At 38.1% G+C, this 22,272-nt stretch overlaps 1 protein-coding gene across 3 annotated transcripts in view; it reads right to left on the bottom strand.

Annotated features, from left to right (window-relative positions):
* The window catches only part of BTAF1 (B-TFIID TATA-box binding protein associated factor 1), a 105,970-nt gene that overhangs the window by 82,495 nt on the left and 1,203 nt on the right, over positions 1-22,272 (bottom strand). For all 3 annotated transcript variants that reach the window (XM_017894701.1, XM_017894702.1, XM_017894703.1), the window contains exons 2-4: positions 11,012-11,134; positions 6,382-6,496; positions 3,959-4,105 (exon numbers count right to left, since the gene is read on the bottom strand). In XM_017894701.1, the coding sequence (XP_017750190.1) occupies positions 3,959-4,085 (127 nt within the window). In that variant the 5' untranslated portion in view covers positions 4,086-4,105; positions 6,382-6,496; positions 11,012-11,134. The remainder of the gene's footprint in view (positions 1-3,958; positions 4,106-6,381; positions 6,497-11,011; positions 11,135-22,272) is intronic.

Raw genomic sequence — 22,272 nt, 5'->3', positions numbered from 1 at the left:
TTGAGAAATCGAATGTAAAATAGCAGAGCCACTTTGGAAAACTCTTGGCAGTTTCTCAAATGGTAAAATACAGTTACCACATGAGCCAGTAATTCCACTCCTAGGTATCTACCTGAGGGAAATTAAAGCATACGTCCACACAAAAAGCTGTACATGAATTTTATAGCAGTATTTTCTTTCTTTTTTTTTTTAGATGGAGTTTCGCTCTTGTTGCCCAGGCTGAAGTGTAATGGCGTGATCTCAGGTCACGGCAACCCCTGCCTCCCCAGTTCAAGTGATTCTCCTGCCTCAGCCTCCCAAGTAGCTGGGATTACAGGCATGCGTCACCATGCCCTGCTAATTTTTGTATTTTTAGTAGAAACGGGGTTTCTCCATGTTGGTCAGGCTGGTCTCGAACTCCTGACCTCAGGTGATCGCCCGCCTCAGCCTCCCAGCAGTATTTTTCAAAACAGATAAAAGGTAGAAACAACCCAAATGTCCATCAACTAATGAAAGGCTTTACAAACTGTAGTTTTCATACAATGGAATATTATTTGGCCATAAAATGAAATACTACCACATCATATCCATTAGGATAGCAACTATCAAAAAACAGAAAATAACAAGAGTTGGCAAGGATGTGGAGAAACTGGAACCCTTGTGTACTATTGGTAGAAATGTAAAATGATGTAGCTGTTAGGGAAAACTGAATGGCAGCTCCTCAAAAAATTAAAAATAGAATGACCATCTGATCCAGCAATTTACTTCTGGGTATATACCCCAAAGAACTGAAAGCAGTAACTCAAACAGATATTTGTACATCCATGTTCACAGTAGCATTATTCACAACAGTCAAAATGTGGAATAAGCCTGTGTCCACTGGTGGATGAAAGGATAAACAAAATTTATATACATACAATAGACTATTATTCAGCCTTAAACAAAAGGAAATTCTGTCCTATACTACAACACAGATGAACCTTGAGGATATCATGTTAAGTGAAATAAGCCCGTCACAAGAAGACAAACACTGGAGGATTCACTTACATGAGGAATCTAGAGTAGTCAAATTCATGGGGATAGAAAGAATAATGGCTGCCAGGGGCTGGGGAAAGGGGGAAATGGGGATTTGACGTTTAATAGGTATAGTTTCAGTTTTGCATGATGAAGACTTCTGAAGATTGGCTGCACAACAATGTGACTGTACTTAATATTACTAAACTTAAAAATGGTTAAGGATGGTAAATTTTTTATTATATATATTTTACCACAATTTTAAAAACCTAATATATCCCTTAAGAATAATAACATTTAGAAAAGAAAAAAAAGTACTGATATACTCTATCACATAGATGAACCTTGAAAATATTCTCTTAGGTAAAAAAAAAAGCCACTCACAAAAGATCACATATTGTATGATTCCATTTAGCAGCCACATGCCATTTAATGATGAGTACATTCCAAGAAACGCGTCATTCAGTGATTTTGTGGTTGTCAACATCACAGTGTACTTACACAAACCTAGAATGTAGAGCCTACTACACAGATACGCTGTATGGTATAGCCTGTTGCTGCTAGGCTACAAACCTGTATAGCATGTTACTAAATACTGTAGGCAACTGTAACACAATGGTAAGTATTCATATATCTAAACATAGAAACATACATTAAAAATGCAGTAATATACTTTTATGGGACCACCACTGTATATGCAGTCTTAGTCTGTTGCTGACTTAAATGCTGTTATGTGGTATGTGACCAAATATAAAATGTTGAGAATAAGCAAATCTCAAGAGACCAAAAGTAGACTTGGGGTTGCTAAGAAGAGGAGGGAAGGAAGTAGGAGGATAAAAGGGTGATAGCTGAGGATATGGGGTTTCTTCTTAAAGCGACGAAAATGCTCTAAAATTGACTGTGGTGATGGTTACACATACCTGTGAGTATACTAAAAACCACTGAATTGTACACTTTAAATGACGAATTATATAATATATAAATTATATCTCAATAAAGTTGCTTGAAAATTTTTTTAAAGACTGCTCTACCAAGTAGGGAAAAACATTAGGCATCCAAAAGACTGCTTGATCACAACCCCAATACACTTACACAGAGCCTAAAATTGGTCCTCTCATTCCAGAAGAAGTCCTATTGGGGGAAATAAGCTACAAAGGAAACCCAGACCAGTCTGTATACTAATCATATATGGTGTCACTAATACATATGAGGGGACAAACACAGATCAACATTTAAAGAAAACCTAACTAACTACAGGGTTTTAAACAAGCACTGTTCAGCAAGCTCTGACTTATTAGCACTAAAAAACTGAGTTCCCAAGAAACTGCAGTTCCCTATCTTGGTTACATATCAGAATCACCTATAGGACTTTTCTCTTTTTTTGAGATGGAGTTTCACTCTCGTCACCCAGGCTGGAGTGCAATGGCATGATCTCAGCTCACTGCAACCTCTGCCTCCCAGGTTCAAGCTATTCTCCTGTCTCAGCCTCCAGAGTAGCTGGGATTATAGGCACCCGCCTCCACACCCAGCTAATTTTCATATTTTTAGTACAGACAGGGTTTCACCATGTTGGCTAGGCTGGTCTCGAACTCCCGATCTCAGGGGATCCACCTGCCTCGTCCTCCCAAAGTGCTGGGAATACAGGTGTGAGCCACCATGCCGAGCCGTGCTTTTCTTTTAAATACAATTACCTACACTTCTTTATAGATCTATGAAATCAGAATACGGCAAAACCAAAACATATATAATTTTGATCTCTGATAATGTCCATGAGTACACTAGTAAAGTCAGTAAACTTACTGTTTAGTGATATAAATGAAAAGTTTTTGAAGACTTTTACTTCCATTATTAGAAAAACTGCTTTTCCAAAACTTAAGCAAATTATCCTCTTAAATCTCTGCAAAAATAACTAGATCTTTTAATAGAAACCATACTAAACAAGATGAAATCAGAATTTGACAATTTTTTATGATAAAAAAGTGAATATATTAATAAGGCTCTAAATGACGGTTAATTAGCAACAGAACAGAGTTTTATTGTTTTTTTAGTCCAAAAGGCAACTTATTTACTTACAAAATCCACTTAAAACATCAAGGTTTTTTCCCCACTCCAGGCCATTATCTTGAATGGCTAAAACATTTATTTTATATTCAGATAGATTCTGTAAGTTTAAAAGTATTAGGACAATACCCGTCCAGGTCTTTTTTTCTTCTTTTTTTGAGACGGAGTCAACCTCTGTCACCCAGGCTGGAGTGCAGTGGCGTGATGTCGGCTCACTGCAACCTCCGCCTCCTAAGTTCAAGCAATTCTCCAGCCTCAGCCTCGCGGGTAGCTGGGATTACAGGCGCTCGCCACCACGCCTGGCTAATTTTTGTATTTTTAGTAGAGCTGGTGTTCCGCCATGTTGGCCAGGCTGCTCTCGAACTCCTGACCTCAGGTGATCTGCCCACCTCGACCTCCCAAAGTGCTGGGATTACAGGCGTGAATATCTATCCAAGTCTTATTTTTCACTCTTAGTTTTTGCTTTGGACACCAGCATGAGTAAACCCAATAATACCAGAAATATGTGATAAAAACAAAACAATCAATCTCTCAAATTTCCAGATTTGGGAAAGCATTACCACAATCTATACTAATCCTGATTTTATAATATATTAAACTGGGGCTCTTGGGTAACACTTTATAATCTCTATATTACATAATACAATTGTTGCTGAAATATTAATATGTATCAACTAATGATGCACATATTCACTTAAAGGAGGAAAAATACTCATACTGTAGCTTTAAACCAAATACTGCTGGGTTACCTTCCCATTCATAGCATCCCCTGCCACCTGCAAACTTCAGTTAATTTACATTTCATGACATGTTAGTTTATGTGTGACTAATGAACAGCATATGAAGTGACAAATTCATTTGAAAAAACAAATTTTAGACTTTCTACTACAGAACCACTACAGACCTGATTTTTCATCTTGGACTTCAAATTCGGCACCAGCAGATCCCAGGAGTGATGCACCATGTTGTAACAATCTACATATATCAAATCTGTCAAAATTCAATCGCTCTGTAGTAGGTGAATCTTCCATAGAACTTTCGGAAGTAGGTTCTACATGAGGTTTAAAAATATTAATTTGACCATATAGACAAAGTGTGGAATGAAAGAAAACAGCATATCATTACTTGGGTTGCATCGGTTACACACACACACACATACGCTTTTTTTTTTTTTTAAGAAGCAAGGTCTTGCTCTGTTGCCCAGGCCAGAATGTAGTGGCATAATCACAGTTCACTGTATCCTCAAACTCCTGGGATCAAGGAATCCTTCTGCCTCAGCCTCCAGAGTAGCTAGGACTCCAGGTGCACACAACCATGCCGAGCTAAGTGATTTTTATTTTTGTAGAGACAAGGGTCTCACCATCTTGCCCCAGGCTGGTCTCAAACTCTGGGGCTCAAGCAATCCTCCTGCCTCAACTTCCCAAAGTGCTGGAATTTACAGGCGTGAGCCATTGTACCCAGATAGTAATATTATTTTGAGAAAAGTAAAAGTGGAGGAAGTAGAAAAGCTACTGTGGGTTTATGATTAGTTCTTAGTTATCTGTGAATAAACTGGTGGTTCTTCTTTCACCAACCATCAGATTTTAGTGAGTATATGTGTAACTGTGTCCAACCACAAAAGCAAAATGTTATGTATATAAAGAAATGCATTCCCATGTTAAAATGTATATGTTAAATATCATGCTGTCTCCACTTACTGTAAGAATTTAAAAATACCAAGGTAACAGAATGAGTTTATTATAGTGCTCAGTTAGAAGATAAAAATATTCACAGAATGTATTCCTGAACAAGGCTAATAAGAATCATCCCTCCCCATACCTGAGGAACAGGCTGAGCCACGAAGCAACTATGCACTCAACAGGACTCAGTTCCCATACTCTGGGCAAATAAGAATCTCCTGGTAAGTTGCCAAAATCATATATACATGTGAGGTCTAAAAACATCTATAAAATGTTCTGTATTCCTTCCTCAAAAAGCTATATGTTATAAATGTTAAAATATAATTACTCGTTGACTTAATAGTTTGTTTAGCTGGCATTGGCATGAAACTCATCTGTTAACTAAAGTATAACTGCTTAACTTAAAATGAATTTCTATTAGTATTTTAAGTTTTCTAGTGATGATAAGCAAATTCACTTACTAAAATTTTAAAGCTAGTTAAAACTTAATGCTAGTGTAGTGCTAGTTTTTTTAAAAAATTAAGTCTTTTAAAAATGGAACTAAGTTGTACCACCTTTATGTACCAAACTAAGTTGGGGATAACAAGCTGAAAAGGAAAAGGCTCTTTTCTAAAACAAGTTACAACTTCTCTGGTCACACATTTCATTTAATGAGAGAAGACAAATTAACAAAATAACTCAAAATAACAGGTATCAGGAAATATAAAGCAACAGTTTCAGGCAAGTTAAGACTTATGATAAAAGTGACGTTATTAAAGTGAGTTGAGGCCGGGCACAGTGGCTCATGCCTGTAATCCCAGCACTTTGGGAGGCTGAGGTGGGCAGATCACTTGAGGCCAGGAATTCAAACCCCCGCCCCAGGCTGGCCAACAAAGCAAAACCCCATCTCTACTAAAAATACAAAATGAGCTGGGCATGGACCTGTAATCCCAGTTACTTGGGAGGCTAAGGCACGAGAATCACTTGAACCCAGGAGGCGGAGGCTGCAGTGAGCCAAGACTGCATCACTGCACTCCAGCCTGGGTGCCACAGTGAGACTCCGTCTCAAAAAAATAAAATAAAATAAAATAAAATAGTTGAAAATGAATCTAGCTGTACCATTAAATTTTGATTTAATTAAAATGTGCAACTTTCCAGCTTTTCAGAAGCACGTAATTTGTTTTTAAATGTCACTACAGGCAATCAGAACACTTTTCCCACTACAAGAAATCCAAAAAAGGGCACATAAAAAACAAGACTTAACATTCCAAATATCCATATATAAATTGTGCTTAAATGTAGAAAATAATTACCCTATACTATTCTCCCAGCAACAAGAAAAAAATAGACTTTCAAATATTTACATTGTACTGATTTAACTTCTTTTTTTAGAATGTCAATTACTTGAAGGGAAGTAATAACCTTTGTAAATCAAGCATACTGTAGAATTTGTAATTTAAAATGCATACAAAAACATTTTCTATATCCAGTATTTTTTTTTTAATGTGGTGAAAAATCACCTTATTCAGTATCATTTCCTGACAAAGCTGTACCTAAAAGCATGGAAATTAAGACTTTAAAATTGAAATTATTAAAATATAAAATGCATATTATAATTAATTCTACAGTTAGGTTTTTACTTAAAACTACTTTCTCCACTTAAAAGCACCTTGTCTGGTTCTTGGCACTGGATTCCACTCAGGTACATTTTTCACTATAGCTTCAACAGCTTGTCCTGCTGCGATCCGGGTATCCCAATTTGCACTCCTTAAATATATCAACACCTTAAAAATTATAAAATACAAGTTATGTATACAAAAATATTGTTTGTGCAAGGTAGCCAGAACAGAGAAATACAAATTTACTTGTTATTAATGTATAATTTGGCAGCCATCCAAATACATATAAAACACCTTAGACATTATTAAATTAATTTACAAGATTCTATCATTCACATAAAAATCACTATCACCTTAAATAGGGGATTTAAGAAACCTGTGGCCAGGCACAGTGGCTCATGCCTATAATCCAAGCACTTTGGGAGACCGAGGTGGGCAGATCAACTGAGGTCAGGAGTTCAAGACCAGCTTGGCCAACATGGTGAAAATCCATCTCTACAAAAAATACAAAATTAGCCAGGCATGGTGGCACACGCCTGTCATCCCAGCTACTTGGGAGGCTGAGGCAGGAGACTCACTTGAACCTGGGAGGCAGAGGTTGCAGTGAGCCAAGATGGTGCCACTGCACTCCAACCTGGACAACAAGAGCAAATCTCTGTCTCAAAAAAAAAAAGAAACTTGTAAAGAATGTTTAAGTGCATTTTAAAAATGACAGCCATTTAACATACTAAAAAGCAAAGTACATATTATTCATTAAGTCCCATTACTTAATAGAATTGAAAGTTACAAATACTCAAGTTCAGTATGGTTGTAAGATATAAGATCAATACACAAAATCAATTGTATTTCCACACATTAAACAATCTGAAAATGAAATTAAGAAATCATCCCATTTACGGTAGCATCAGAATGTAGAAAATAAGAATCAATTTAACAGAAGCAGTGTATGACTTGTATGATGAAAGCTACAAAACACTAAAAATATTGTTGAAGAAATTAAAGATATAAATAAAGACACCTTATGTTCATGGATTCAAAGACTTAAGATTGTTACAACAGTAATATACTATAAATTAATGAAGAGATTCAACACAATTCCTATCAAAATCCCAGCTGTTTTTTTTTTGTTTGTTTTGTTTTGTTTTGTTTTTTTGCAGAAATGGACAAGCTGATCCTAAAATGTATATGCAAATGCAAGGGACTCAGAATTACCAAAACGATCTTGAAAAAAAAAGTAGACTCACACTTCTTTTATTTTATTTTTATTTTTTAGAGACAGAGTCTCTATGGTACCCAGACTGAAATGTAGTGTCTCAGTCACAGGTGCAATCGTAGCACACTGGAGCCTCAAATTCCTGGCCTCAAGCAATTCTCCTGTCTCAGTCTCTTGAGTAGCTGTGCCTATGGACATGTACCACCACACTTGGCAACATACACTTCTTGACTTCAAAACTTTCTACAAAGCAACAGTAATCAAGACAGTGTGGTACTGGCAAAATGACAGACATACAAATCAGTGGAACAGAATTAAGAGTTAATAAATAACCTGTGTCTATGGTCAACTGATTTTCAACAAAGACATTGAGACAATTCAATGGAGAAATAACAGTCTTTTCAACAAATGGTGGTGGGATAACTGGAAAGCCACATGTAAAAGAATGATATTGGCCGGCCGCGGTGGCTCACGCCTGTAATCCCAGCACTTTGGGAGGCTGAGGTGAGCGGATCACGAGGTCAGGAGATCGAGACCATCCTGGCTAACATGGTGAAACCCCGTCTCTATAAAAATACAAAAAATTAGCTGGGCGTGATGGTGGGCACCTATAGTTACAGCTACTCGGGAGGCTGAGGCAAGAGAATGGCATGAACTCGGGAGGCGGAGCTTGCAGTGAGCTGAGATTGCACCACTGCACTCCAGCCTGGGGACAGAGTGAGACTCCATCTCAAAAAAAAAAAAAAAAAAATGATGTTGAATACCTAGCTCATAACAAATACAAAAATTAACTAAAAAACTGACCACAGAACCCAAAAGTAAGAGCCAAAACTATAAAACTCTTAGAGGAGAACTTAGGGGTAAATCTTTGTCACTTTGGATTAGGCAAAGGTTTCTCAGATACGACACCAAAAGCAGAAATGATGTTCAAGAAAGTAAAAAGACAGCTCACAGAAGAGTATATTTCCAAATCAAATACCTATTTCCTAATCATATACCTTTGTATAGTTTGGATACCTTGTATATGAAGAACTATACGAAGAACTTTCACAACTCATCATAAAACGACAAATAGCCCAATTTTTAAATGGGCAAGGGAGCTAGGTAAACATTTCTCCAAAGAAGATATACAAATGTATTGCTTCTCTGCTTTTTGGCTAAGATCAAGTGAAGACATACAAATGAATAATAAATACATATGCCCGATTATCATTAGTCATCAGGGAAATGCAAATTCAAACCACTTCATATTCGGTAGGATGGCTATAATCAAAAAGTTAGTTAAGAAGTATTGACAAGGATGTGGAGAAATCTAATTCTCATACACTACTGTTGAAAATGTAAATGATAGGACCATTTTGGAAAATAGTTTAGCAGTTCCACATAAAGTTACCATACGGTACAGTAATTCCACTCCCAGGTATATATATACTCTGGAGAATGGGGAAAAACCTCCAAAATTTTATACACAAATTTTCATAGCAGCATTTTTCATAATACAGCAGCCAAAAGTGAAAACAACCCAAATATTCATCAACCGAAAAATCAGTAAGATGTACACATGTATGTTTACACAATGGAATATTATTTGTCAATGAAAATGAATATACATGCTACAATATAAAAACATTACCATTACTTTGAGCAAAAGAAATCAATCACAATAGATTACAATTCATTTTATATGAAATGTTCAGGATAGGCAAATATTCCTACAAAATTAGTTTAGTGGTTGTCAGGCACGAGTGCAGGAGTATTGAAGAGTGACTGCTAGTAGGTATGAGGTTTCTTTTTGTGGTGATAAAATGTTTTAAAATTACAGTATGGTGATGGCTGCTGTACACAATGTTAATATACTAAATACCACTAAATTGAAACTTACAGATATAAATTATATTTCAATAAAGCTGTTTAAGAAACAAAACCGGCCGGGTGCGGTGGCTCACGCCTGTAATCCCAGCACTTTGGGAAGCCAAGGTGGGAGGATCACGAGGTCAAGAGATCATGACTATCCTGGCCAACATGGTGAAACCCCGTCTCTACTGAAAATAGAAAAATTAGCTGGGCATGGTGGTGCGCGCCTGTAGTCCCAGCTACTCGGGAGGCTAAGGCAGGAGAATCGCTTGAACCTGGGAGGTAGAGGTTGCAGTGAGCCGAGATGGCGCCACTGCACTCCAGCCAGGCAACAGAGTGAGACTCCGTCTCAAAAAAAAAAGAAAAGAAAAGAGAAAGAAACAAAACCAATGGGCAACAGGAAAATATTGACGGCCAAGAAAAGAGGAAAGATGGTGAGACAGTGCTAAAGGTAAACTCTGCCTCTTTGGGAATGATTTGATGGTAGCCAATACGCTGAGGTCTGAGTGAAGAAGACCAGAACTCACTTGGAAGGCTGGAAAACTTTTCTCAGTTCAGCACAGATGGGCCTGTTCATTGTTTCACAGTTTCAGGTCATTCAGTCCTCCATTTCTTCCCTTGGGCTGAGGAGAAGAAATATGTTGCCTCTGTCTCCACCTTACACACAAATACTGCCTAATATGCATCCTTCTTCATTCTAAGAACATGGAGCCTGTAGGTATCAAATCACTGTTTCTCCATCTACGTCCTAGTTAGAAAGTTCGGATAATATGTAAGTGGGAATTATGTTGGAAAGAAAGTCACTGTTAGTCCTTGTGGTAGCAACCACACAGTGCAGATGTGTGTATGTTGAAAAGGGCTTAGAACTCCCACTCATACACAACAGAAATGGACAGATGAGAACGAAAAAAGGGGGTCAAACTGAAAGGAGAGAGAGATCCTGGGGCTCCCAATATCTGGGCAATCATATTGCTCCCCTACACTATCCTGTATCTACCTCCCCAACTCCCCTACTCCTACACAAAGCACTCCTGCTTTACTTTCCATGTCAGGAAATTAAATGTATAGAATTTGCCACTTACTACGATACAGGTACACTTCAATAAGCATACAGAGTTCAGTAAAAATACAGCAGTTGCTTAAGGGAAGAAAATGGACTAGGATTATGAAAACACTAATCCACCAAAGCAGAAAGCCTCCATTTTCAAACAGCTGATAACTAAGAATGTAATAAGACTCCAGCTTCTCACGTATTTCAATCATTGCCCATGAGTACTCATCCATTCAAAGACTACCAACCATGATATAATTATTAGTCATTAAGAACCAGTTAGACCACTAACAAACCAGATAAACAACTTAGTTCATTACCAAACTGGGACAGATTCAAATTTGTGCCACAGGCAAAAGGATCTATATTTAAATCCCTTAAACTACTAAACTTGATGTAAAAAAAAAAAAAAAAAAAAAAAAGTTTAAGTCTTGTGACCAGGGGGGAAAAAAATAGCAAAAATGTTTAAAAATTAAGATGATGTTTACCTTTATTTTTGTGTTCTTATCCATGAATAAGTCTCTACAGTTGTATTATACTAAAAGAAAAAAAAAGTTCTTACTTTAGACAGGAGATTATTGAGTTCATGGGGATGAAGCTTCACCACTTCTCCAAGTTGCTGTGCAGCAGCTTTTCTTGTTACAGGAGTAGTGCCAGTATCCAGTAAAATAAAAGGCGATCGAGCCTGAAATAACAAAAATACAATGGTTATTCTGAAATGTTTTTCCTCATATGTACAAGTTTGAGTCAACAAATGTACTGAGCAGATGCTATGAAGGAAGACCTACACTAACATAGATAAGCCCCGGAAGGACATTATGGTGAAATAAGTCAGACACAGAAAGATAAATGCTGCATATCCTCACTCATAAATGTGAGCTAAAAAGTTGATCTCGGCCGGGCGCGGTGGCTCAAGCCTGTAATCCCAGCACTTTGGGAGGCCGAGACGGGCGGATCACGAGGTCAGGAGATCGAGACCATCCTGGCTAACACGGTGAAACCCCGTCTCTACTAAAAAAATACAAAAAACTAGCCGGGCGAGGTGGCGGGCGCCTGTAGTCCCAGCTACTCGGGAGGCTGAGGCAGGAGAATGGCGTAAACTCGGGAGGCGGAGTTTGCAGTGAGCTGAGATCTGGCCACTGCACTCCAGCCTGGGTGACAGAGTGAGACTCCTTCTCAAAAAAAAAAAAAAAAAAAAGTTGATCTCATAGAAGTTAAGAGTAGAAGAGTGGTTACTAGCGGCTGGGAAGGGTAGGAGAGGCAAGGGGGATGGAAGAGGCTGGTTAACCTATTTACAGCTAAATAGAAAGAACAAGTTCTAGTGTTCTGTGGCACTGTAGAGTGACTAAACAACAATTTACTGTATATTTTCAAATAGCTAGAAGAGAGGCACTTTGAATGTTCCCAACACAAAGAAATGATAAATGTTTAAGGTGAATAATATGCTAATATGATCATTACATTGTATATGTGTATGAAAATATCACACTGTACCCCCATAATAATGTACAATTATGTGTCAATTAAAATAATACTTTTCTAAAATTGCAAAATAAAATAAAAGTGACTTATGCTAGGATTACAAGAGATGCTTAATCTCTTACGGAACTTGCTATTGGGGTTGAGGGGAGCAGGTAAGGCAAGTACAATACGATACACGGCAGAAAAAGAAGTACAAAGTGCTTTGAGGATTGTGAAAGAAGGGAGCAAATACTATATCCCCAACTATGTAATACTGAAAAGGCTTCATAAATTAATGGTGTATGAGATGGATCTTACTGGTAGAAAAGAATTTTAACACTGATGGAGATTAGGTGGTGAAAGGGAAAGGGGAAGAAATACCTGGAAGACGGAAAACAAGAACACAACAGTAAGAGAAGGGAGAGTATATTTAGGGAAATGAATAACACAGTTTGGTTGTAATTCAGGGTATACTTAAGAGAACAGTGGGAGATACAGCTACAGAAGTAGCTGGAATCCTACTGTGGAGACCTTTTAATGAACTCACAACCATGAAGGTCTTGGGTCAAGAAAGTAATGGAACTGAAACTACGCTTTAGGAAGATTAATCTGGCAGCAGTGTGATACATTAAGTAAAATGGAAGGAAACTCAGCTGGGCATGGTCATGTCTGTAATCTCAGCACTTTGGGAGGTCAAGGTGGGAGGATCCCTTAAGGCCAGGAGTTCGAGACCAGCCTGGCCATCATGGTTAAACCCCATCTCTACTAAAAATACAAAAAATCAGCCAGGTGTAGTGGCATCCACCTGCAGTCCCAGCTACTAGGGAGGATGAGGCAGGAGAACTGCTTCTGAAATCGGGAGGCAGAGGTTGTAGTGAGCTAAGATCACGCCACTGCACTCCAGCTTGGGTGACAAAGTGAGACTGTGTCTAAACACTTGCCTTTACCCATTCATTCACTGGCTTTTGCTACGGGATTGGTGAACAGTCAATCAGATAGTTAGTAGGACCAAAAAAAGGGAAAACATGGTTTCTTGACCTACTTTTGTCTTGATACCATCCCCCTTCTACCCTCATTCAATTATCCTTTCTCCAATATCTCAAATCAGTGTTACTAATCCATTCCCTTCTTCCAATATGCAGAGCTCTCTCCCTACTGAGAAAATAAACTGCTTGATCTCCACTCTCTAGAACACTTTCTTTTTACTGCCAAGCATCTTGAACAAGTGTTTAAAATAACATTTCCTCATCACACACAATTTAATCCATATAAATCAAGGTTCCATCTTTCTATACTGAAATATCACACCTGAAGGTCACCAATGAACTCTCAGGCTCCAAATCCAATAGTTTTTTAAAAGGCCAATTTTTCTTGACTCTTCTTTGACAGCTGCAACCAGCAAGCACCCCATTCTTACACTACTTTCCTTCCTAGGTTGCACATTATATTACCCTGTTCTCCAAACTCTTCTTTCCTTAGTTCTCCTATTCTTAATACTCTTAATATGAATATTGGGAGAATATTCACGTTCAATCCTTGGCTGCTCAACTCTCATCAGTTTCTCCCTGAGGAAACTGTATACTGTTATTTGTTTAAATTATATCCAGAACAAATATTCCCCAAGTCCAGGCCCTCTGAGAGTGCCAGTTTCACACTCCCAACTGCCTTGTCATCCTGTTGCCAGATTAAGTTCCTAAATCACCCTTTGAATAAACCACTACCTTACTCTAAAACTTTCAATGGCTCACACTTACCTACCAGACAGTAATCCAAAACAAAAAGTATCTCCCAAATATGGGTATTTTTGGTTTCCACAATTTTGCCTATACTGTTTCCTCCACTTAGAATGTCTCTCACACTCCTCCAAGCTAGGGTTACAGTGGCTCACCCCTCCTTGAGGGATAGTTTCCTGGCCAGTTTCTGCCAGATCCCCAGAATGGTCACTGGTTGTGGTTGCAGTGGGTAGGTACTCGGCCTCACTGCAACAACAGGCAGCTGTGCAGATATAATGGCCCCAGGTATGGGACGGGAACTGCTGGTGGGAGGCACAGCTGAGACTATGGGTATATCACCTGGAATTTAACCAAATACACGATTAGAGGTGATCTTCAGGTGTGCCTGAGCTTACTTCTCTAACAAGAGAATAAAATGTGCTACAGCAAACAAACAAAATATTTTCTCTTTGTTCAACTTTTCAGCTAGCTCCCATCCATCAAGATTCAGCTGAAGTGCCTCACCTTCTTGAAAACATTTCAAACTACTATGCAACAGAGATTACTTCCTTTTCTGAAACCCACATGAATTCTCAACTTGAACAGCTACTTAAGTACTTATCATACTATTTGGTGGCATCTCTCACATTAGTCACATGATGTCTAATTTTCTCACATTAGTCACGTGATGTCTAATTTTCCTCATTAGGCTTCATCTCCTTCAATCATTCTTTTTGTCTCGCACAACACTTTGCACAGTATTCAAATATTTATTATGTAGTTGATATTTACTGTAACTAAAACTATACTTAAGGAAAAGTTCAAGTTTCTTGGGGACAAGTTTAAGAACCAACTTTAAGGAAAGAAAAAGTATTTTGTATTTTTTTTTCCTGCTTCCTTTGAGAAACATCCTTAATCTGTGATAGTAGTATTACACAAAAAACGGGTTGGTAAGGTAATGTTTCAGTAAATTAAAAGATCAGCACAGCAGTACTTCAGCATTCTGAATAAGGCAGTTATGCCTGTCCCAAATAGCAAGCTGAAAAATGCCATGCAATAAGCACTGTATTCCTTCAATAATTTCCATCCCTCCTAAACTTTCCTTTGGTCCCCTGCTACCCAGCTTCACTTAGAACTCCTGCTCAAAGACCTTAGACTCCTCTCTAACCTAATGCTGATCCTGTCCCACAGCCACACAGTTCCTCTTGCCTCTCCTTTTTGCAGAGCCTTTTATCCCAATGCATGTCATGTCACCTCTGCTCTCCCACCAGCCAAATGCCCTAAGGTAGCAGATCAGCTCATTCTGTCATCCATTCCATGCCTGTTTATCCTTACTTCTTCCACTTTGGATGGTAACCAAAATTGCCTCCCTGAATAGAGGAATGAGGACACAAGAATACTTCTTTGATTCTCTTGACTTAAAGCCCCTTTCATAGTTCTCCATTCCTCTCTCCAGGACAGTAGATTGGATACCACATAAAAGGAAGAACAAAGAGATGAGCAGACAAAGATCTGACAAGAGGGCAGTCTAACCTGTTATCTCAGGGTAGCCAGCTATGAGGCAAGCAGGGTAAGCATCAGGACCAGGCCACAATGGAAAAGGCTGGTACAATGAACTGGTGGGGAAAGGAAAAGAACGTGTGACAGAGTCAGTATTATGTTGGAGGCTAGATAGGGCCCTTGGTGAGGGAGAGGTCTGAAGGAAGCTAGACGGTCAGAAAAGAAGGGAAAGTTAAAAGGAGGGCTGATAGAAGGAACACTGTACTTACTCCCATACTACTTTTGGCTAAAACTTCTGTTGCAGAACAGCTAGCAGGAAAAAGTAACATTCTTCATTCTCTGAAGGATAGACAGACAGACAGAGGAGACACAGGTAACAGATGTCAAGCTGCATGGAAGGTACCAAAGACTATAGAAGGATAAGTAAAACTTAAGAAAATTATATTTTATAATATCCACTGGTTATAAATTTATTGAGAATAAGAAATCTGGCCCATTTTTTTTTTTTTTTGAGATGGAGTCTCGCTCTGTCGCCGGGGCTGGAGTGCAGTGACCAGATCTCAGCTCACTGCAAGCTCCACCTCCCGGGTTCCCACCATTCTCCTGCCTCAGCCTCCCGAGTAGCTGGGACTACAGGCACCCACCACGTCGCCCGGCTAGATTTTTGTATTTTTTAGTAGAGACGGGGTTTCACCGTGTTAGCCAGGATGGTCTCGATCTCCTGACCTCGTGATCCGCCCGTCTCGGCCTCCCAAAGTGCTGGGATTACAGGCTTGAGCCACCACGCCCGGCCCCCATTTGCAATCTGGATGTCAACTCCAAGAAATAACTAAACAAGACATGATTCATGTAACCTGTGATTTCAGGCAAATGTTATAAAGATTGCCTAGAAAAAGGAAAGAGTACATAGAATTTTGTAGAGGTTATGCTAGCAGTTGCAATCCAACCTCTCTCCTCTCCAGATGTTTGCATAATGTTAATTCATAACAGTAAAGCCATAAAAATAAACAGAAAGAAATGTCACACATTTTAAACAATAAAACGTGTCCTAGATTACTACTTCATAGTTAATAAACAAACACATGCTGTATTTCCACTCTAAAACATCCCGGGGGTATGGGGGGGGGCAAAAAGCCTCACTGATATTTTCAAAATAAATTTAAACTCTCCGATAAATTAGGGAAGGTCAACTGACAGAATACCTCACAAAGACAGCTTTGTGGCCTTAACTAAAAAAGCATGATCAGTCAAGAGTATCCATTTACTTACACATATTTTATATGTAGCAAAAGTACAGTAAAATTTTAAGTATAGATGATTTGAATGTTTACTTTTCTGTGTTACTTAGGAAATAAGGAAAGATCATGACCATCACTTAGTACAGAGCACAGTGTGTACTTAATATGTGGAACTTAGCACAGTGTACATATTATCATTAATATGTTTCAAAAGAAACAACTTCCAACAAATTCTCTAGATTAGTGTTTTTAAACATATACTTTCTAGGTCATGTTGTGGGTATTTGAAACTATGTTAATGTTATGTTGTTTTAAACATAAAGATATCATATAGAACACTAAGAATCAATATGAAGGTGTGAAACCATACCAAAGCCAGGTGTAAGGGCAGGTGTATGCTAGATAAGTTATCCCATTCTACCCCAGACCACAAAGTCCGTGAGAATGGAGAGTACACTGTTTTTCTCTGCTATACCTCTAGCACCTATAACACAGAAAGCACTCAGTTAGTATTGGTTAAATGAATGAAGAATGGTGAAAATGTACAACCAAGCTATGCTATTTCCTTCAAGACATTTTTTTCTACCCTCCATCCCTGATCGAACAACCTATACCCTCTTGCATGACTTTATCTTAATGACAAAACATAGTACATACTAATCTAGGTTCTTTAGCAGAAGTATGGGTGGTTTTAAAACTTCATATTAATATATATTATGTATTAACATGTAAACTTCATAATACATTTTAAAGTGTATTAATAAACAGTTAAAAGTCTATTTTTATGTGTGTGTCACAATTGAAAAAAATTAAAAATAATACTTCAAACAAGCACCTTGAGAAACAAACCAAAGAAATAAGAAGGAATCTACCATTGGGATTGAAATGGAAAAGCTTTGATAACGCCTCTTCTACTTTTTCCGGTTTATCTCTAAATTTTTTAAATATATTTAAATATTTAAATATATTTGATAAATTATAATTTACAATAGTCCCGTCTGTCATCTTATAATGGATTGAAATTAACAATAAGGGCCAGGTGAGGTGGCTCATGCTTGTAATCCCAGCATTTGGGAGGCCAGCGTGGGAGGAATGCTCGAGGCAGGAGTTTAAGACCACGCTGGCCAACATAGAGAGACTCCATCTCTATTTTTTAAAAATTATTAAAAATAAATTAACAGTAATGGAGGAATAGGCCTAGAAAACCTGTGTTGTCCTTTATTGGTAGTTTTTTCTACATTAACATTTTCCTGTCCAGGATCTACTGAACATTCCCTAAATCAAGAAACTTCCTTTTATTTGACAGAATAGGCCTACTGAAACAATGTTGCTCTGAAGTATCAACAGTGCAAACAGAAAATTAACAAAATTGAGCAAAGGTCTGCTCATATGTAGCAATTTGTTTCTTCCATAAGAGGATGTGTTTTTGTTTTTTCTGAACCCTTTCTGAACACTGTAACATTTTCAAATGCAAAGATATGTGAGAAATCTAAGGTATGGCTTTTAAAACAGTCATATCGTAAGTACTGTCTAGACATTGTAGACATGACCTTTACAGCACAGATCGCTGAGGGAAAACTATATATTTTTGAAAATTTCTCTAGCTGATTAAGGAAAAACTATGTTCCTATTAACTAGCCAATGTGCAATAATCAGTTCCATTAATTGTGGCATAAACAGGCAAAGGTAGCAAAAATAAGCTGTTTTAAAAATTGTATTAAGTCATGGTTCCCAACACAGCTATAGATTCCATAAACCTAAACCAGGCAGGGTTGCTCATGCCTGTAATCCCAGCACTTTAGGGGCAAAGCCGCGTGGATCACTGGAGCCCAGGAGTTTGCAACCAGCCTAGGCAACATGATGAAATCCCACTTCTACAAAATATACAAAAAAAATTAGCCAGGCATGGTGGTGTGCATCTGTGGTCCCAGCAACTTGGGAGGCTGAGATGGGAGGGTCACTCGGGCCTGTGATTGTGCCACTGCCCTCCAGCCTTCTAGTCTGGAGGCCAGAGTGAGACCCTGCCTCCAAAAACAAACAACAAACAACAAAATGCCTAAGAAATCCATCTAAGGTTGCTTTTTTTTTGGGCGGGGGGGGGGCGGCGGACGGATTCTTGCTCTGTCACCCAGGCTGGAGTGCAGTGGTGCGATCGCAAAGGTAGCTTTTACTGTTGGTGGCAAAATCCCAACTAAGTAACAGATGATAATGAGAAAAAGCCTCATAAAGCAAAATAATGGCATTCAAAGATCCAACACTTATTATTTAAATTATTCACAAGAAACACTGAAAGCCTGTAATATATGCTAATTTGTTTTTTGCTGAGGTTGACTTTGTGGAAACAAGTCAAGTAGCTTGTGAATGACTAGCTGACTTTCCAGCATCTGCATCTTAAGGACAACATTGTTCTCTACTCCTACATTTGTATTTTGAGTCTTTTACTAAGGGTCTAAAAGAGTCATATCATTTTCCATTGATATTTCACTGCATTTCACAGAGAACTTCAAATGCTATGATTGTATTTACAATTTCAGAGAGTAACAAAGTTATTTTTGCAAGATGTAACTCAGCTACAGATCAACAGTCATGCATTTCATAATCTGCCACATTCTTACAACTGAAAGTAGAGTAAAACCAAGCCTATTAAGCAGGGTTTAAAATATATGACCTCACAAAATACATCATATCCATTTTGCATTATAAATGACCATGCTATTACAGAATTTACTGTATTATAAACTTCAAAAAATTATTCTAATTTCCTTCCTGTAGGAGGTAGTTTTAAAAAGAAAAAAAAATTCTGATGATTGTTACAATTAGAAAATAGCCAATATTAAAAGCTATAAAGTCTTCCTTACTGCAAAAAAAGAAAAAAAGAAAAGAAAAAAAGTAGTTAAACTCAAAACACTCACTGAAAACACTGGAAATAGTCTACTATGCACAAATTACAGTAAAATCATACTCCTACAAAAGTAGGAGTAAAGAACAATGTTGTCCTTAAGATATGGATGTTGGAAAGTCAGCCAGTCATTCACTAGCTACTTGACTTGCTTCCACAAAGTCAACCTCAGCAAAAAACAAATTAGTATATGTTACAGGCTTTCAGTGTTTCTTGTGAATAATTTAAATAATAATTGTTATATCTTTGAATACCATTATTTTGCTTTATGAGGCAACTCATATGGCAACTCAAAAGGTATTAAAGCAAGAAGCAAAATCACTCATTCACTTTTTTTACATGTACTGAATACCCACTAAGAACCTGGCATTCTGAGGATGGAAAAATCAAAGACATATTTCCTTCTCTCACAGAGTTTATGTATCCAGCAAGTAGCAATTAACCAATTACAAAATATAAATATTATGACTGACAGGAATATGTATTGGTGCAAATAGGTCAGATGAAGTAAAACCAGAGAAAATGTCCTGAACAAGGTGATATATATGCTTAGATCAAAAAACTGAGGCAGGTGGATCACCTGAGGTCAGGAGTTCGAGGTCAGCCTGACCAACATGGAGAAACCCGTCTCTACTAAAAATACAAAATTAGCCAGGTGTGGTGGTGCATGCCTGTAATCCCAGCCACTCGGGAGGCTGAAGCAGAAGAATCGTTTGAACCCGGGAGGTGGAGGTTACGGTGAGCCAAGAACGCACCATTGCACACCAGCCTGGGCAAGAAGAACAAAACTCCGTCTCAAAAAAAAAAAAAAAAACAAACAAACAAACAAAAAAACTAAGGTCAGAACTAGCCATACTTGAGATGGGGCTAAGAAGTGTTCCAAAGATAAAGAGTAGGGGGTAAGAAAATGAATTCTGGGGAGGGTGGAGGATAGAAGAGAGAAGGTGAAGGGGAAGTACAGAGAACTTGACACAAGATGAATCTAAAAAGACAACGCAGGAACCAGATCACAAAGGATCTGCTAAGATATGTTTGTTTGGGAATGCGGACTTTATCCTAGGGCAAGAGGAAACGACTAAAGGGTATTAATCAGAAAGATGACCATGTTCATGTTCAAATTTGCAAATCAGTAAATAATGCAATTGAAGTGAAGAACAGATTGAATGAGATGCCATGGAAGGCAGAAAAAGGAGAGGCTCCTGTCTTGACTAAACAGTCTAGTCTGAATACCAAATACAATGATACATAAACTTAATATGAGATTTATCAGGTGATACAATATTTAAAGGGATGAGTACTTCCTTTCCTAGGGCTAGAAATGTATATTTTCTAGTGTATATTTTCAAAAGATTGAATGTAGCTTTATAGCGACAAAAGGGAAGCATCTCTCTAAAGGTGTCTTGGACTAGAGATGGTGGCATGTTCTAGGATTGTGGTAACTGGTATAGAAAGAAAAATGATTGGCTAGAGAAAGATTAGAAAGGCAGAATACACAGGATTGGATTTGGTAACTGGCTGGACACGGGAAGTGGGAGGAAAAGGGAAGTCAAAGAATATTCTCAAATTTCTTGATCAGACAATTGAGGGAATAATGGTACTAATTTACTATTTCCCATCTGTTGGAAATTCTGGTGGAAATGTCCTAAAAATATTACAGTGTCTCTTCAGTTATGCATATGAAATAAACAGTGCAAAAAATATTTTAGACTTGATTTTGGCATACGATTTTTACCTCCTGGGCTATTTTCCACCTATTTTACATAAAATAGTATTAAAATGATTCTGCACCAACAGGAGAGAAAGGAAGTTTGGTTAGCACAGAACTACGCTTCGTGCGTGGAGAAGGCCAGCTTGAAACTAAAATTTGCCATTCAAAGAAGTCCACAGATTTTAAAGTCAAGAATTGACACTACCCCCAAAACACACAAGGTGTCTCAAAATGTTTAAGCACAGAAATAGCTCTTTCATAAAAACATGACAGGCTTTTTAAAAAGTGAACAAGAAAAAAATCTACAGAAAAAGAGTGCTAGTCTTTGAAACACAACATCCAGAACAAAAGACGGTACCTTCAAAACCCACTCAGTCATTCAGAAATATTAAGTGTCCTAAAATTCCGAAAAGAGATTAGTGTAGGCCGGCCCGGTGACTCACGCCTGTAATCCCAGCACTTTGGGAGGCCGAGACGGGCAGATCACGAGGTCAGGAGATCGAGACCATCCTGGCTAACACGGAGAAACTCTGTCTCTACTAAAAACACAAAAAATTAGCCAGACGTGGTGGCGGGCGCCTGTAGTCCCAGCTACTCGGGAGGCTGAGGCAGGAGAATGGCCTGAACCCAGGAGGCGGAGCTTGCATTGAGCCAAGATCGCGCCACTACACTCCAGCTTGGGTGACAGAGCCAGACTACGTCTCAAAAAAACAAAAACCAAAAAAAAGAAAAAAAGAAAGAGAGATTAGTGTTGCCCGAAGTTTAGGTTCTTTTTAAACGCTTTCATTTTGCCTTTATAAAGCTACATCCAATCCTGTGATAATACACGGGTTACTCTAAGAAAGGAAGTCCTCATCTCCTTAAACACTGTATTACCTGATAAATGTTATATTAAGTTTATATAGCAATGCATTTACAATGTATGTATTCATGTATTTATACAGGAGGTAACAAATTAGAAGATACACCTTTCTGTATTTGCAAAAATGTAAAATGTCACTTGCATTCTCTCAAGGCAGTTTTATTTAAAAAAAGAATTAACTCACATTGAATAGATTAATTTATAAAATAAAAATCAGATGCCCCATACTACGGCACCTAGCAACCCCCTTCACCCAACTCCCATGGGCTTCTCCCACACACTATTTCATCAGTCATCTAGGGAGTCTGTAAGGAATGGGTTATCCTTTCTCTTGCAAAAACAGATAAAACTTGCGCACTTAATATGTTCCAAGAATGTGTTCAGTTAATTATAAAAAAGAAGGAAAACTATTTGTTTTCATCATTTATTCCTTCAGTCTATAC

The sequence above is a fragment of the Rhinopithecus bieti genome, unplaced genomic scaffold (genome assembly GCF_001698545.2).
Source record: "Rhinopithecus bieti isolate Rb0 unplaced genomic scaffold, ASM169854v2 scaffold_25740, whole genome shotgun sequence".
Classification (NCBI taxonomy): Eukaryota; Metazoa; Chordata; class Mammalia; order Primates; family Cercopithecidae; genus Rhinopithecus; species Rhinopithecus bieti.
Note: the sequence above shows the minus strand (reverse complement) of the source record. Positions and strands in the feature narration are given on the sequence as shown.